A 15,470-nucleotide genomic window follows, 5' to 3' on the forward strand; every position below is an offset into this window, starting at 1 on the left:
GATTTATTTTTATTGTAAAGAACTTTGGATCAACTACAGTTGTGTTAAACTTGTGCTCTATAAAAAAGAAACTTGACTAATATAACACTTTCAGACACACTAACTTTGGACCAAGTGCTGGGGACATTTAGTTTTCAAAAGAATATGATGATCCCTAAAGAAAAATTAATGTTGGTATGATTAATTAAAAAGTCCTTAATGATAGATAGATAGATAGATAGATAGATAGATAGATAGATAGATAGATAGATGATAGATAGATAGATAGATAGATAGAAACAAAAAAAAGAAAGAAAGATAGAAAAGCCCGTAGTACGGAGACTTTAATTGGATGATAAAACAAATTATGATATAACGCAGAAAAAAAAAACTAATATTATGGAAGAAAAAACTGTCCGTCTGACAAACACGTGTTTCCGGACTGTCTCTGTTGACTTCCTGTAACATGGCGAACACCGGGGCGGCGGACGACCACTGGCGGAGTGCAAGGGGAGTGTAGCGGAAGACTGGGCACCCCGAGGTTAACTTACCAGGCCCTGACAGACGAGTCCGCCGCGGCGACATGAGATTATGAGTCTGTATCGAGATCATACAGAGAAATAGTTGCGATCAGGCAGCTTTACCTTCACCTAACGTTACACTGATAATCACTGACTTTAGCTGCTGGGGAAGGAGTCGTGCATGTTGATCAAGCCATGTCCTACCGGATCGTACCAGATTCACGCACTGTATTTTTAGCCATATTTTAGTACAACTCTCAGCGTTTCGCGACACGGAGCAAAACAACCGCAGCTTCAACACGCAGATACTGTGAAATCATCGGAGTAGCAGCTCGTTAGCAGCGCTCAGCTCTGCTCTTCTTCCGGGGCCTCAGCAGATGCTCCATAAATCCAGCTTTTACAACATGTCAGTCCCCTTAAAACGTTTATTAAAGATCAGTTTTTGAATCCACACCGCTGTGCAACACAGTCAACCGTCTAATCGGCAATAATCTTGCCAATGCCACCGACTCCTGCGGGCAAATTCATCCTCCTGACCCTGCACATCCATCCACGCGCCATCCTCTGAGATAAACATGTAAGCCTGCTTTTAACCATCACGCGAGGTCGTATGGCAGCAATTGTAACGTTTAATCTGTTTTATAGTGGTGTATTTTTCAAGCCAAATCAAGCTTTTCTGACACGAAACTATTAACAAGCGACAAAGGGAATGCTAGAAGTTTAGGTCAAACATCTTGTCATTATTTACTCATCGTCATGTTGTTCCATAAGATAATGACTCTTTTTTTAAATCTTCGGTGGCACAGAAGATAGCGAATGAGAGCTGTCAAGCTCCAAAAAAACAAAGAAAAGCATAATTAAAGTAGTTCATATAACTATATTGCAAGTCTGTAACCATTATTCTAGTCTTCAGTGTCAAATGATCCTTTAGAAATCATTCTAATATGGTGCTCAAGAAACATTTCTTCTTATTATTAATGTTGAAAACAATTATGTTGTTGTTTTTATTTTGTGAACCATGATACATTATTTCGATTTGAAATAGTATAATTAAAGTGGTTCATATGTCTATTTTCCAATTCCTGTCTCTTTAAAGGAGACAAATGCTGTGGAAATGGCATATCATAGTGACTAGTCCAACCATTGAACACCAACATGAGGCAATGACAGCAGAGGCATTTAATGTCAATCTCTGTTTACAGCAGTTGAACTCATAATGAAATATTCAATATCCAATTTTTGCATTAGTGCTTGTCTGATACGCATTTTTCAGTGCTTTAGTATATTTGGTCCCTCTGACCCTGAATATGTGATTACACAACCGTTAAAACTCTTGAAAGGTTTGGGGTTGACAAGGCTTTTTTAAGATGATGTTGAAAGTCTCTTATGCTCACCAAGGCTGCATATTGATATTAATATATATTAATGTATTTTGTACTCCAGTCTTCAGTGTCATTTGATCCTTCAGAAATCATTTTAATATGCTGATTTGGTGCTCAAGTAACGTTTCTTATTATTATTAATCTAAAGACTAATCTAAATTGATTAATCTTAACTAAAGTTCCATATAACTAATAAGATAATTTTTTTGTAACATTATAAATGTCTTTACTACCTTTACTATAAATTGAATGCATCCTTGCTGAATGAAAGTATTAATTAATTTTTTTAAATAACCTTACTGACCCCAAACTTTGGTATACATCCAAGTCTAGATGCACATTTTATCTGTTTTTAAAGTTTTGTATCTGGATCAACCTCATTATCATAATAATTGTATTGCTGTGTAATGAAAATTCATAAACGTATATCTTAATTAATAAATGAGGTCTGATTCAGATGCGAGGATGGGATATCCTCTCCTCCTCTCAGCCCCTGAAGGAAAGGGAACATCAGTCTGACAATTCTCAAGTTACCTTCTATTTCTGGAGCTGCTCCTGCCTGCTTCATTGGTGTGGAGATGAGTTAGCATAAGTGCTGAACCATAATTTTGCATTTCACTGTGGTTCAGCACTAAAATCTGCTGTATACAGATTGAAAAAATCATTTGGACTATGAAATGTACTTAATAAAGGATGTTCTCTCTATTTGCAGGAGTGTTCTCTTGAACTTCACATTTGGACCACCCAATATACCATGCTGGGGCTGCCTGTTCGCTTTGGCCTTTTAACCTGCAGGAGATTCTCCTCGCCCCACCAGCCTTCTCGCCTACTGAGTCTAGGTGCTCTTACTAGTATGTACACCACACGCATGTACAGCGGTGGTGGGGGCAAGCCAGGTCGGCGCATCAGCCTGATGGGAGGAGGGCCGCCCATGCTGGAGAACCACCATCATCCACTCCCTCCACATCACCCTCATGTCCATCATCCTCAGAGCTACCCACCCGTTTATCAAGCCCGTCTAGATGCCCACCGGCCCCATTACCAGACCCACCAGCACTACCACACGCACCCTCAAGTCGCCCCCCTCCCCCCTCCGCACTATCAGCCTCATGCACATTTGCACCACGGCAAGAAGAAGACCTGGAACTTCATCCATGAGAAGATGAGCTACGACACCTTCTTCACCATGAAGCGACTGATCGATCGCTCGCGCACCGTGGATGAAGTCCTCCGCTGGGTCACGCAGAATCCAGGCAAGATCTCGCACAATCATTACCCCATTGCCCTACAGAAGATCGGTCAGCTCCTGGTACTGCAGCAGGCTGGAGGTCAGGCGGGTGGTGGCGGCGGTGGTGGAGGAGCGGGCGAAGGAGCCTTGCCAGCGACCTCTGTTGGAGGTTCAGGGGAGAACGCTATACGACACATTCTGGATAATCAGGACTTTCAGACTCTCTGTGATGCCATTGTCAGTGACTGCTCCAAGTTCGACAACTTCAGCATTGTTAACTGCCTTTATGCTGTAGCTGCTCTTGGTGAGTCCTTCACTTTCAGTTCAATGACAATGTAGTCAGATTACATCAACGGGAACTTTAAGCATATATATATTTTTTGCTCTATTATTAGTTTATTAATTTAAAACGCAAATTTTTGACATTGTCCATGTGACCTCAATCCTTAAAAGGTCAGATTTCCTTCTGATTTTGTCCCCGAAATATCAGGGATATTTTAAATGAAGGTGATTTACTGGACTTGAAATATCAGTGACTTTCTACAATTTTATCAGTTTTCATGACAAGTCATGGAGCTTTCTATAATAAATATTACGTTTTAGTTAAAAAGCGGTTATGCTCAGTGCAAAAATATATATTTTTCAATTGAAAAACATTTTTAACAAATTTAATTAGCCTAATTGTTATGAAATATTAGGAAAGAATGTTATTATAATAATCATTCAAGAAAAGAAAAAATTAAAAGCCTGTACACAATATATACTCTAAAATATATTTAAGAGAAAGGAAGGTGCAAAAAGTGCTTAGTGCAAACACAAAATACAGTTACTGTGCCAGCTCAAGTGTATGCTGTTATTAAAGCAAAAGTACATGGAAATACTAAGTACCTTATTTACACATTTGAATTTTTTTTTTTTTGTTTAACAACAAAACAATAGAACAGTGACCACAGATCACAGTACATTCCAACATAAACCATAGATACATGCATCATCAACAAACAACAACAAAAAATAGGTTCATGTTGACCTGCCAAGGTTTTGCAAAAAGATATGTGAAATCCTGGGAACTATATACTTAAAAAAAGGGGTCCATGTCTAATAAAATGTATCCATTTTCCCTTTTGACCAGTAAGTAATATTTTACAGTGACAGAAAATCAAATATCACATCACTTTATGCCACTCAGAGGTCCATTTAAGAAAAATGCTCTTACACATTACTGGTGTACATCTTGAGACAAAACAATGGCACTGATATATTTTAAGATATGTCAGTGCAGGATACTGCAGGAAAACAGCTCAAATATGCATTTAGTCTGGGCCTAGGCTTAAGCATTGTCTGTGAAACTGGCAGTTCATCTCTTACAAATCTGTACCCAATAGGCTTTAATATGTATGCATTTCCAAGTGTTTGAATGATAACAACACCTCTTTTTATCAAACAGATCCTTTATAATGGTTATACCAATGTCTCTCTACAACGTGAAACCATTATCCATTATTCCAGGCTGAAAATCAAAATGTCCCTGTATTGGAGTAATAGGCGACAGAGTTTTGGCTTTTCCTTCCCAACTCCTGATTAACTTCAGTTTAAACGTTTAAAATGGTAAACCATTGCCTTAGTTGAGTGATTCAATGTCCAACCAAACTGAATCTGGATCATCTTCACCCATTCAAAAATATACCGAAACTGTGATATCCGGAATCACAAGACATCCTTTATTTCTGGGAAGTTGCATCTTAGTCAGTTTCAGTCTTTTTTTTTCTGGTTCCCAATAAAAGAGCTGAACCAGCCATTAATACGTTTATTTACAGTGCAATTTAGAAGAATTGGGATCATGTGAAATAAGTACAAGAAACGAGGCAAGACTATCATCTTGATCAAAGCAATCCTTCCTAACATTGACAATAGCAGGAGAGTGCATCTATACGAATCCTCATGCATAGTCCTATACATTTGCTGTCATTTTATATCCTGAAACTTGAAAAATATACTAAAATGTTCAATAATTTCCATAATCACTGGAATAGACTTGTCCGGTTGAGTAACAAACAAAAGGATGTCGTCTGCATACAAAGCTATTTTATGTGGTCCTTTATACAAGTATTCAGTGTAAAATTTTGTTTTATATATTTTATAATTTGAAGTAAAAGATGCAAAAAATACATGGCACAACACAGTCTCTCTGGAGCTTCATCTTGAAGCAGAGCTTTATCAACCTTTTCATTCTTCAAAAAGGAAATCACTTTTTTCCCTTAAATTATGCATGCCCCGTACATTCCACCATCAAATTTTTAACGTTGATTGGTCCATTGCTGTAGAAACATTTCTTTGTTTCATTTTCAAATTGTTTTATGTCAGCTGAAAAATATTGAATTTAAATAAATTATAAAATATTTGAAAAAATAAAAATATGTTTCCCGTGCCAGCTAAAGTGTATGCTGTTATTTAAGCAAATGTGCTTAGAAAATTGTTATAAAAGTAGAAAAATGTTGTTTAAATTAGTTTTAGGTGAAATACAGCATCTGACGCTCCTGTCACTGCTTGATGTGCCATTCAGCCACCAAGTTTCAATTTATATTTTGTATATCTATAGTTTCTAGAACTTGACTTTAAATCGTATGTGCTCTATATCTCATTTAGGGCTGCCCAGTGACTCTCAGATTGTGCAGGTGCTGGAGGAAGAGTCCCAGGCTCGTCTGTCCCAGTTCAACCAAAAGGACATCTCCATGGTTTTCAGCAGCAGCATGAAGCTGCATCCGTCCAGCCAGCATCCGTTGATTGAGTCGTGTCTCGCCGGGCTAGAGAAGAACATCGAGCGGGAACGCCACCCCCAGACGCTCTTCCTCCTGCTCTCATACTACCGCACTAAATGGAGAGCGCTGCGGGCGGCGGACGGAGCCTCTCCGGAACTGCTGGTGGTGAACCGGAAGATCCTGCGGCTGGTGAAGCACACGCTGGCCAGCGTTAGCAGCGTCAGGGACCATGAGATGGCTCTGCTGGATGAGATGCTGTCAGCATGTGCCAGGGAGGCTAGCAACAAGAGCCTCGAGCTTATCTTCAGCTCTCACCTCTTCTACCAGAACAGGCAGGAGAAGTTTGTGAGCAGTCTTGCAGGTGAGTTAATGACACATTTGTCTTCATAATGTTAGCCTGTAATACACTTGCTTCACTTAAGTAATTCTCTCTGAGCCCTGTAATTTATATATATATATATACGCTACCTTTCAAAAGGTCAGGGTCAGTTTTTGAAAGAGTTTCTTAACTCGCCAACCATGCTTTTATTTGATTAAAAAATACAGTAAAAACAGTAATATTGTGAAATATTATTACAATTCAAAATAACTGTCAAAAAGCGGTTATAAAATGTTAAAAACTGTTATAAAATTGAATTTATTCCTAAAATGGCAAGGCTGAATTTTTTTATGCATTCTTCCTGAATAAGAGTATTCATTTCTTTAAAGAAATACAGTGTGGTTGTGTTAGTGTCTATCTATCTATCTATCTATCTATCTATCTATCTATCTATCTATCTATCTATCCGTCTGTCTCATTCATATATATATATATATGCAGCATGCGCGTGTGTGTATAAAGCATATTTTCATATAATATACAGAGGCGGACAGAGTACACAGCTTCATTACTTGAGTAAAAGTACAGATACCCCTTGCTAAATTTTACTCAAGTACAAGTAAAAGTACTACAGTCAGATGTCTACTTAAGTAAAAGTACTGAAGTACTTGTTTTTAAAAGTACTTGAGTATCAAGAGTACAAGAGTAAATTTTTTAAATATTGCATTACTACTGCCACAGTGCTTACATTGGTAAACACAGCAAACACTTGAAGCGAAAACTATCATTAACTTGTTCAGAAAATTGAAATAGTCTGGCGAGGTGGGGCCACGGGTTGGCACATTCCCGGGATGGACCTGCTGCGTCTTCATCCATTGTTTCATCCATGGTTTTCGTCTCTTATCTAAATCTGACCATGGAGTTGACTTTTGGCGGAAAGCTGAAGGTGATTGCTGATAGGCTGTCCCAATCAGTGGCGCCTGCACAATCCAATCACGTTTGAGAGGGAAACAACAAATTGAGGGTTTCCGAGATTTTTCTTTTTTCCTTTTTCTTTTTTAGAAGTAACGGGTATTCACGGTTATGGATAGAAATGTAGCGGAGTAAAGAGTACAATATTTTCCTCTCAAATGTACTTGAGTAAAGTCATGAGTACTCCCCAAAAATGATACTCGAGTAAAGTACAGATCCCTCAAAATTGTAGTTAAGTACTGTACTCAAGTAAATGTACTCCGTTACTGTCCGGCTCTGATAATATATACATTTGTATAAAGCATATTTTCATATAATATATATTTATATATTTCATGTATTACATCAGTATATTTTTCAGCATATTTCTGAAATGTTTTCTATGTATTTCATATATTACATGAGCATTTTTTAAAAGCATAATAGGTGTGTGATGTGTGAAAAGTGAAGTATTTAAAAAATCCATCATAAAATGCTTTTAGAAGCCAAAAGATACACTGTTGTGGTAAACAACATTTTCTGTAATAATTCAGAAATTTCTGTTAATAATCTTTTATTATTTAAAATTTGTGAAGGTGAAATCTAATGGTGATCTTCCAGCAGGGGCCAAACATTGACCGCTTGATATTTATAAGGATAAAATGTTTGCTAAAATTATGCTAAAAATGTATTGTTGCCAAGAACTGAATGAGGCTAACGTTAAATCCTTTTTTGTGTGTGTCTTTTTAGAGGAGTTGCCTAAAAAGGTTGATAGCATCACGCCTTACACCATGGCCCTCATTGCCAAGTACATCGCTCGCCATCGTCTCAGAGAAACACGCTTGCTAGACACTATCGCTGACTTCTTGGTCAAGAAGGGTGAATACCTGGACAGCAAGGTTAGGCAAATTGACTGGTTTCAGTACTAAAGGGTTGTTTATGTATTTAATAAATAATAAAATAAACTAATAACTGGCTTCCTTTTCTGTGTTATGTAATTGTGTTGAAACCAGTGTATTGTATTTAAGATTTCCTCTTTCAATGTTTCCTCTGTCTAGGTGATCCAGAAGCTTGTTTTCCCATTCAGTCGTATGAGTTATCGGCCAGCTAATGAGGCTCAGTTTTTTTCCAAGCTGGAGATGGTGCTTGAACTAAAGGCTCTGAGCTCTCCACTGGCAACTGTAAACATCCTCATGTCCTTGTTCCAGCTGGGACATTTTCCTGGGCTTGTTCTCCACCGTGTCTTTTCTCCATCGTTCATAAGCAATGTCACCAGTGAGTTGGAGTTTGTCATTACTGAATGCGTGTTTTGAAAGCAAGCTAACTGGCATGTTTGTTGAGTGCCAAGAAGACCAGCACTTCTCTCTTGAGAAGATAAAATAGTCAGTCCTTATGTACTCAGATGGTTAATGGCTTCATGTTTGTTTTTTAATGTTTCATGTTTTATTTATAATATCCTAGCCACCCATAAGTAAACAGTGAAATTGCTTTGGAGCAGGAAACACTCATGCAAACACATCATAGGGAACATATATCAATGGTGACCTCTGCTGGTGGATTTATTTCTTTAAAAACATTAAAAATGAATTCCACAAAGGATAAAGAAATGTCTAGAAATCTAGACTAAATGTCTAGAAATTAAAACTCTGTGCAATTAAATTTCATATGAAAATAAAGAACATTCTAAAAAAAAATTTTGTCTTTGTAAAGTAATGGAAAAAAAGTCATTTAATTGATCATTTCTAAAGCTTTTATGCATCATGGCAGTATTTGCTGCACTGAATTTAATTGATACACTACTATTCAAAAGTTTAAAAGAACTTATTTTCTGTTTTAATATATTTGGAAAAGCTGAATTTTCAGCATCATTACTCCAGTCTTCAGTGTCACATGATCCTTCAGAAATCATTCTAATATGCTGATTGTGTGCTCAAGAAACATTTATTATTATTATGTGAAAACAGTTGTGCTGCTTTTTGTGGAAACCCTGATTTTATTTTATTTTATTTTTTATTTTATTTTTCATGATTCTGTGATTAATAGTAATTATTAACAGGAATTCATTATTATTTGATTAATATCAATTGTTTTGTTTTTTATTATTGTGGTTAGTGAAATATCACCCAGACATGTTTTTGGCTGGATTGTCGAGTGGAGAAGACAGTTATTTCTTTCCCCTTCGCAGTAAAGTTTGAGCTTAATTCTTTTTCCATGTAGACAGCCCATACGCCCTGATCGTACGTCGGTACCTTTCACTACTGGATGCAGCCGTAGAGCTGGAATACAGGGACTACACTGGACCTCGCCTTCAGGACACCCACAAAGTGCTCATGTTTGACCATGCTTTAACTGCAGATGAGGTGAACCGCAAATACAGGTAAGTGACTTTAGAAGTCTGCCAGTATCCTGAAATAGAGAAGTGGCACAAAATTGATCAGGTAACAGTGAGTATTTGTGTTTCAGTTATAAAGGTCTGGTTGCAGAGGCACTCCGGCAGCTTGTTGGCGAGCACGGCTACAAACAAGATGAAGTTCTCGCACCAGGATATTACACGGGTGATTATTTTTTTTTTTTGCAATCCAGACATTTGTTGGGTTTTGACGAATTTATTTAGTTCCTCTTTTGCCTCTTTAGTGGCTTTCGCACCGAAGGAACCTTTTCATAGTTCCTAGAACTATTGGCGTAAGTATCCGCTTTTTGGCGTGTTCGCACTGCAGGAATTGGGAACCATTTTAGTTCTAGGAATGCCTTTGGGGGAACTAAATTAGCTCCTACTTCAGAGTAGGGTCTAACCCAGCACAATAGGAACTACCAGTGATGTAAGTGTACGCTGATTGCCAGAACGCACCAAACACCAGCACCTGCCATTTTAAAAAAATCGATGTACACAGTCACACACAGTTTATAGCCTATATATTTACTCCACAAACTTACTCTGTGAACATGGAAAACTGTGATAGATGAACTGTAAAATCGAACGTGACTTTGAGGGGACCAAACCAAACATGATTATGTATTTCTGCTCAGCTAGCGACATTGGGCATCATCAACACGGTAAACGTGTTGTTGAGAGGTACTGTTTACTTTCTTTGTATAACAGTTCTATCTAATAACATATCAGACAGGACTGTTGTAAACTAATGAAGATATGAAGATGGAGATTGGGAGTGCTGTGTGCTCAGGCTCTGGTGTTCTCAGTGCCGTCAAAATAAAAGTCACAACAACAAGAGCGGCTTACATCACTTCAGAGTCCTAGTGGCGGTGCGAATGCAACCAGGAAAATGGCCCTAGATCATTTTGATCTTGAGGAACTGCCCTGCTGGCTAGTTCCTATAACTAAGTTCCTATAACTACTAGGGGTGGCACGGTTCACAAAACCCACGGTTCGGTTCGTATCACGGTTTTAGGGTCACGGTTTTCGGTTCTGTACGGTTCATGTTATTGTTTTTTCTTTTAATCTTTAACACTCCAAAAATTTACTTCAGCATATGATATATAGCTGAATTATCTAATTATTTATTTATTTATTTCATAAATGGGGTGTGTTTGCAAAACGCAGCTTCTCATTTCCCATTCTGAAGTAATATGAGTGAGCAGTCACCCTGAGGAAACTTTCAGTGGCCCTGGAGGTCCATCATCTGTAGAGCTACGTGGGCTGTGTTGGACCGTTATTTGTCAATTTATCCTCGTGTCTCGTCATCATAGGCGGGACATGTCCCCACCATTTTTTGCCAGGGTTGATATTATCTTGCAGCACGGGTGTACCAATACAAATAAATAAAACATTTCCAGTTAACTAGCAAAGTATTTGTTTCATTCGTTTGTTAAATAAGAAGCAATTTAGCGCTGAAATGTGTTTTTTTAATCAAGTGATCAAAGTGCTCGTTGCAGTTGCGATCAGTGGTGCTGATACAGTGTTCTCGTGGCTCGCGCACACACCGCAGCGGCCGCACATTCATCACTCGGACGTGCGCTTCAATCCATTGAGGAGACTCAAGGCTACTCGTTCCGATTAAATAATAAAACAAAATTCATACAAATCGGTCCCTGCTTGATATACAACCGCTGATAAACATAATCGGTTTTGATAAAGAAAAAAATATATACGAGCGCAGATTAGAACTCAGAACCTTTGATACGCTTGGCAAGTTCTGCCACTGGACCATTAGGCTACGTGGAACAGTCGATCTATGTAGCCTATTTATTCACATGAAAAAAACAACATATAGTGGAGTAGATCTCATTAAATGTCTAGGTAAACTCAGTGTACTATATAAATCGATTGCTGGACATTGTAATGTAATTCTACATATGTCTGATTTATGATTTAGCATTGTATTAGCACGGGCACGAGGCTACATTGCGCATGCGTCGAACCGTGCAAACCGCGCGACGCACACGCGCACCGAACCGAGACAAGCGAACCGAACGGTTCGGATGTTTTTTCATGTACCGTGCCACCCCTAATAACTACCCAGTGCAAAAGCCCCTTTTGTCACTTGGAATGAAACCATCTGCTAAATGCATAAATGTAAATTTGTGCCACAAACCTCAAATTCTATGAGTGCATTTTCATATGAATTGATGTGCAGTTTTCTCTTGTGACAGATTTCCTGCTGTGGATCGACAGCACAGGCCGCGTCCTCCCCATCAGAACAGGCACACCAGCAGCGTTATTAGCCGCAGGTTCAACCCCGTGTGTAGTATTGAACCTTAAATCTCCAGATGGGTCCGGCTCTGTCACGGCCCTCACTACCGACTTCCATAAGTTCTCTCCCTTTGCCCCGTCACTGGAGGAAGGGGCTGACAAACGAGCCGGAGAGGAGTCTGCCTTCCTCTCCGCTCACATGCGTTCTCCAGCAGCAGCAGCAGGAGGATCTCAGAGGGTCGGCCCTAATGGATCGGTCTCGCTGGACTACAACCCATATTACACCTCTTCAGATTATTACTCGACTCTAGCCAAGGAACACTCTCTGGAGAGCCAGGACAGCTCCACCCTCAGTAGCCCCTCAGACTGCCTGACCCAGACAGGACCCTCCGTTCCAGGGACGGTTGCACCGCAAGACTCCCTGTTCCAGTTCTCCATTGGAAAAATCCTGGAGGACGAGGGGGGTTCTGCGACAGGAGCGAACCCGGTGCCGGACTGTGAGATCACTACGTTTTACGAAAGTGTGTCGTACCCAGAGGGTGGCGAGACTGATGTAGTGGCCGGTTCTCCACTGCAGCTTCACAACCCTGACAACCCTGAAGCTGACCGGACCACAGGAGAGCAGGTGAAGAGGTCAGTCCTTCCTGAATCATTCAAACTGTGTGTCATCTGGGCTTGAATGTCTTGCCCATCATCTTTAACACATTCTTTCTGTCCTTCCTCATGTGCAGGGTTATTATGTCTGTAAATGATAAATGGCATTATTGCCATAATTCTGACGTGCTGGTGGGATCCAGGGCCATGAGAGATCGTCACCTGCACTTACTGGGCTACGTTATACTACAGGTGAACACTGAACAATTTAGATTTATTCTGTTATTAATTACTCTTACAGGCTTAAGAGATAATTTTGTGTTATGCTGTCTAGTTTATTTAAAACAGTAGAGATTAATTAAAATTTTATATATATATATATATATATATATATATATATACTGTATATATATATATATATATATATATATATATATATATATATATATATATATATATAGTTATATAGTTATGGGGAATATAAAAAATCTGTAATCAAAATCTAATTATCTAATTTCCTGTATAAAAATAAAATAATATACTAAAATCAACACTTGCAGTAAAAGTCAACACATGTACATTAAAATACATTTGAAGACTGCGGTTATTCTGAAAAAAAAAAGTCTGTTTGAATGGGGAAAATATCAGTAAAATTCTTTTTAAATAAATTAATAGTTCTATTCAGCAAGGAAGCATTCAATTAATTAAATAAAACTAATGCATGCAGAATTTCTCTGTGTCTTATTTAACTCTTATTTTATTGTAGTTGCCCTATCTGGAGTTGGAGAAGCTGAATGGGATTGAGGAAGTGAAGCAGTACCTACACAAAAAGCTCCTGGAGGTTATTTTATGACGACATAAACGAAGCGAGTGTGTGTTCATGTGCTTCAGTGAGCATGTGCGACTTCTGCATTTTCAAGAGGTTTTGTTGTTTTCAGAAAGACTACGGTGTATGTATGTGTCTGTGTGTGTATGTGAGCGTCCGTATGTGCGTTTGTACACACAGGATGTGAACAGTCCTTGTTTTCAGGACAAAACATCAGTTGACACAAGGAATCTGGCTGGGTGTTATTGTCATTCTTTAATTATTCAGAGGTCTCCTCTGGGCAAAAATCAAAAAGGTTAATGTAGTAAGTCTAACTGTGCCTGGAAAACAGCTTATTCAACGTCATAAAGGATACAGTACTTCCCTCAGTGGGTGATCAAGGACCATTTCATTCTCAATGAACAGTATATTCAGCAACACTTCTGAAATGTTTTATATTTTGTCCAGAGTGAGTGTTTTTGGTATATATTCGGGGGTGAGAGGAGCGGTGGTTTATTATATGTTCCCCAGCATTTTATTTTTGTTTTTGATGGTGTTCCCACATCCACTTTCATGTCCTCACTGTTATTTTGGTGTGTTTAGGTGCAGGCTTGGGAGTAGGCAATAATTTTGTCTTTTGGGGCAAGTATGAGGAGCATAATATATTTTATGGATGCGGACACAAGTGTGCAGAGGTCTGGTGATGAGCCACAGATATTTGTATTTCAGATGCTGCCACCACAGCCACTGCTGCTCTTTGGTTTTAAACCAAAAATAATTGAGGGTTTGGGGGAAAATATGGACATATATATTAAGAAATAAGTGGAGATGTTGATTGAAAGTCTTATGATGTGAACTGTATGGAGTTACAGAATAGAAATGTTGGAATGTACAAGAATTATTATATGCAGGAATGGGTTATGTTTATATATTTTATTTTCTCAAAATAAATGATGCTTTGGTATCGCGTGAGGGGAAAAGCAATGCACAAAGTTGACTGCAGGATAGTTATTAAATAATGTTTTCATCTCCCATGTGGAGAATGTTGCATTTTTAGATTGTGCCTTTAGCGTATGGATCTGTCCTCAATATAACCTTCAGATAAATTCTAAACAAAACGTTTAATGAAAGTCTTATGAATAGACAAGTAAAATTTAGCAGCAATTAAAAAATGTATGTTAATTTAATCATTAAAAAGAATGTAATCCATGGAATCTTGTTGGATTTGTCACATACATTTTTTTTTTATCACCGTGACAGGCAACAATCAATATTTAAGTATTATCATAATCTATTTTACTAAGTACAAAATAAATTTTGCATAGTTTGTTTTAACTAAAGCCATGAAGGTTTGTTAAATCAAGGCCTTGCTTGCCTCTACATGAATATGAAACGTATAAAGATCTAAAAGTCAGATCTTATTAATATGGAAGATGTATTTTGTGCGAGTCAACCATGTACCACTTTATCTGTGTGCATTTGCTTTGCTCTTTCTTTAGAGGGAAAGATAATTTATTATGGGAAGTGAATGTAAGTGGACTGTGTGAGTGAATGTCTGTGTGTCAGGTAGCAGGTGGGGAAATGGATCGAAATGTCTGTTTATATATACATATTAAAATGTCTATATAAAAAAAGATTATTAAAAATGAAAAAGCAGATAACTTTGTCTTGAATTTTTCTTTTTTTCAAACTAGGAAGAAATCATTTTAAGTATCCCCTGCTTATATCTAGTTGGAACTGATATGCAGTGTTATTTTAGTATAATTGATATACTATTATACTATTTATTAACATTTTAAATTAGCTTTTTTATATTTTTTATATTAATTTGTATCTTTTTTTTATTTGTCAAATTTACTTCAGTTTTATTTTTAATGTTTGTACTGCTTTAACTTAAAGCCACCATGAAATAAAATATTAACTTTTTTTATAGAATATTGAATTATTATAAATTATGAACTCAGCTGAAATTTTTCTGTATTTATTACTATTTCAGCTTCTTTTCAATTATCACTGCTGATATGTCCTATTAATGTTCCCATCAAAAGTTGAATATGTAATTATGAAATGATTGTCTTAAAAAGGTATTCTGCAGTCATCTTCAACATAATGGATTCTGCCTGTTTAACAGTCTGATCAGATGGTAGTGGCAGCTCGTGTTTGTCATTTACTGTCTGACACATCTAAGCATCTGTGTGTGAAAGGACAGACAGTAAAGACAACATCTTCAGATTATCTAGTTGCAAAATACATGCACCACGTGGTAACTAAGGAGCAGTGCATG

General features: G+C 37.8%; 1 protein-coding gene across 2 annotated transcripts; it reads left to right on the top strand.

The window, feature by feature from the left end:
* The first annotated feature begins 479 nt into the window (after positions 1 to 479).
* On the top strand, positions 480 to 14,827 carry fastk (Fas-activated serine/threonine kinase). Of its 2 annotated transcripts, none has more exons than XM_084411020.1 (10): positions 480 to 1,077; positions 2,595 to 3,414; positions 5,757 to 6,230; positions 7,890 to 8,038; positions 8,198 to 8,414; positions 9,357 to 9,516; positions 9,603 to 9,694; positions 11,748 to 12,420; positions 12,519 to 12,633; positions 13,148 to 14,827. In XM_084411020.1, the coding sequence occupies exons 2-10, from the start codon at positions 2,637 to 2,639 to the stop codon at positions 13,232 to 13,234; spliced, it is 2,745 nt and encodes a 914-aa protein (XP_084267146.1). In that variant the 5' UTR covers positions 480 to 1,077; positions 2,595 to 2,636; the 3' UTR covers positions 13,235 to 14,827. The 2 variants fall into 2 exon arrangements, with proteins under 2 accessions (XP_084267146.1, XP_084267147.1); XM_084411021.1 differs by lacking the exon at positions 480 to 1,077 and adding an exon at positions 2,392 to 2,452.
* Positions 14,828 to 15,470: the final 643 nt, after the last annotated feature.

Source organism: Rutilus rutilus, assembly GCF_951802725.1.
Source record: "Rutilus rutilus genome assembly, chromosome: 6".
Taxonomy (NCBI): Eukaryota; Metazoa; Chordata; class Actinopteri; order Cypriniformes; family Leuciscidae; genus Rutilus; species Rutilus rutilus.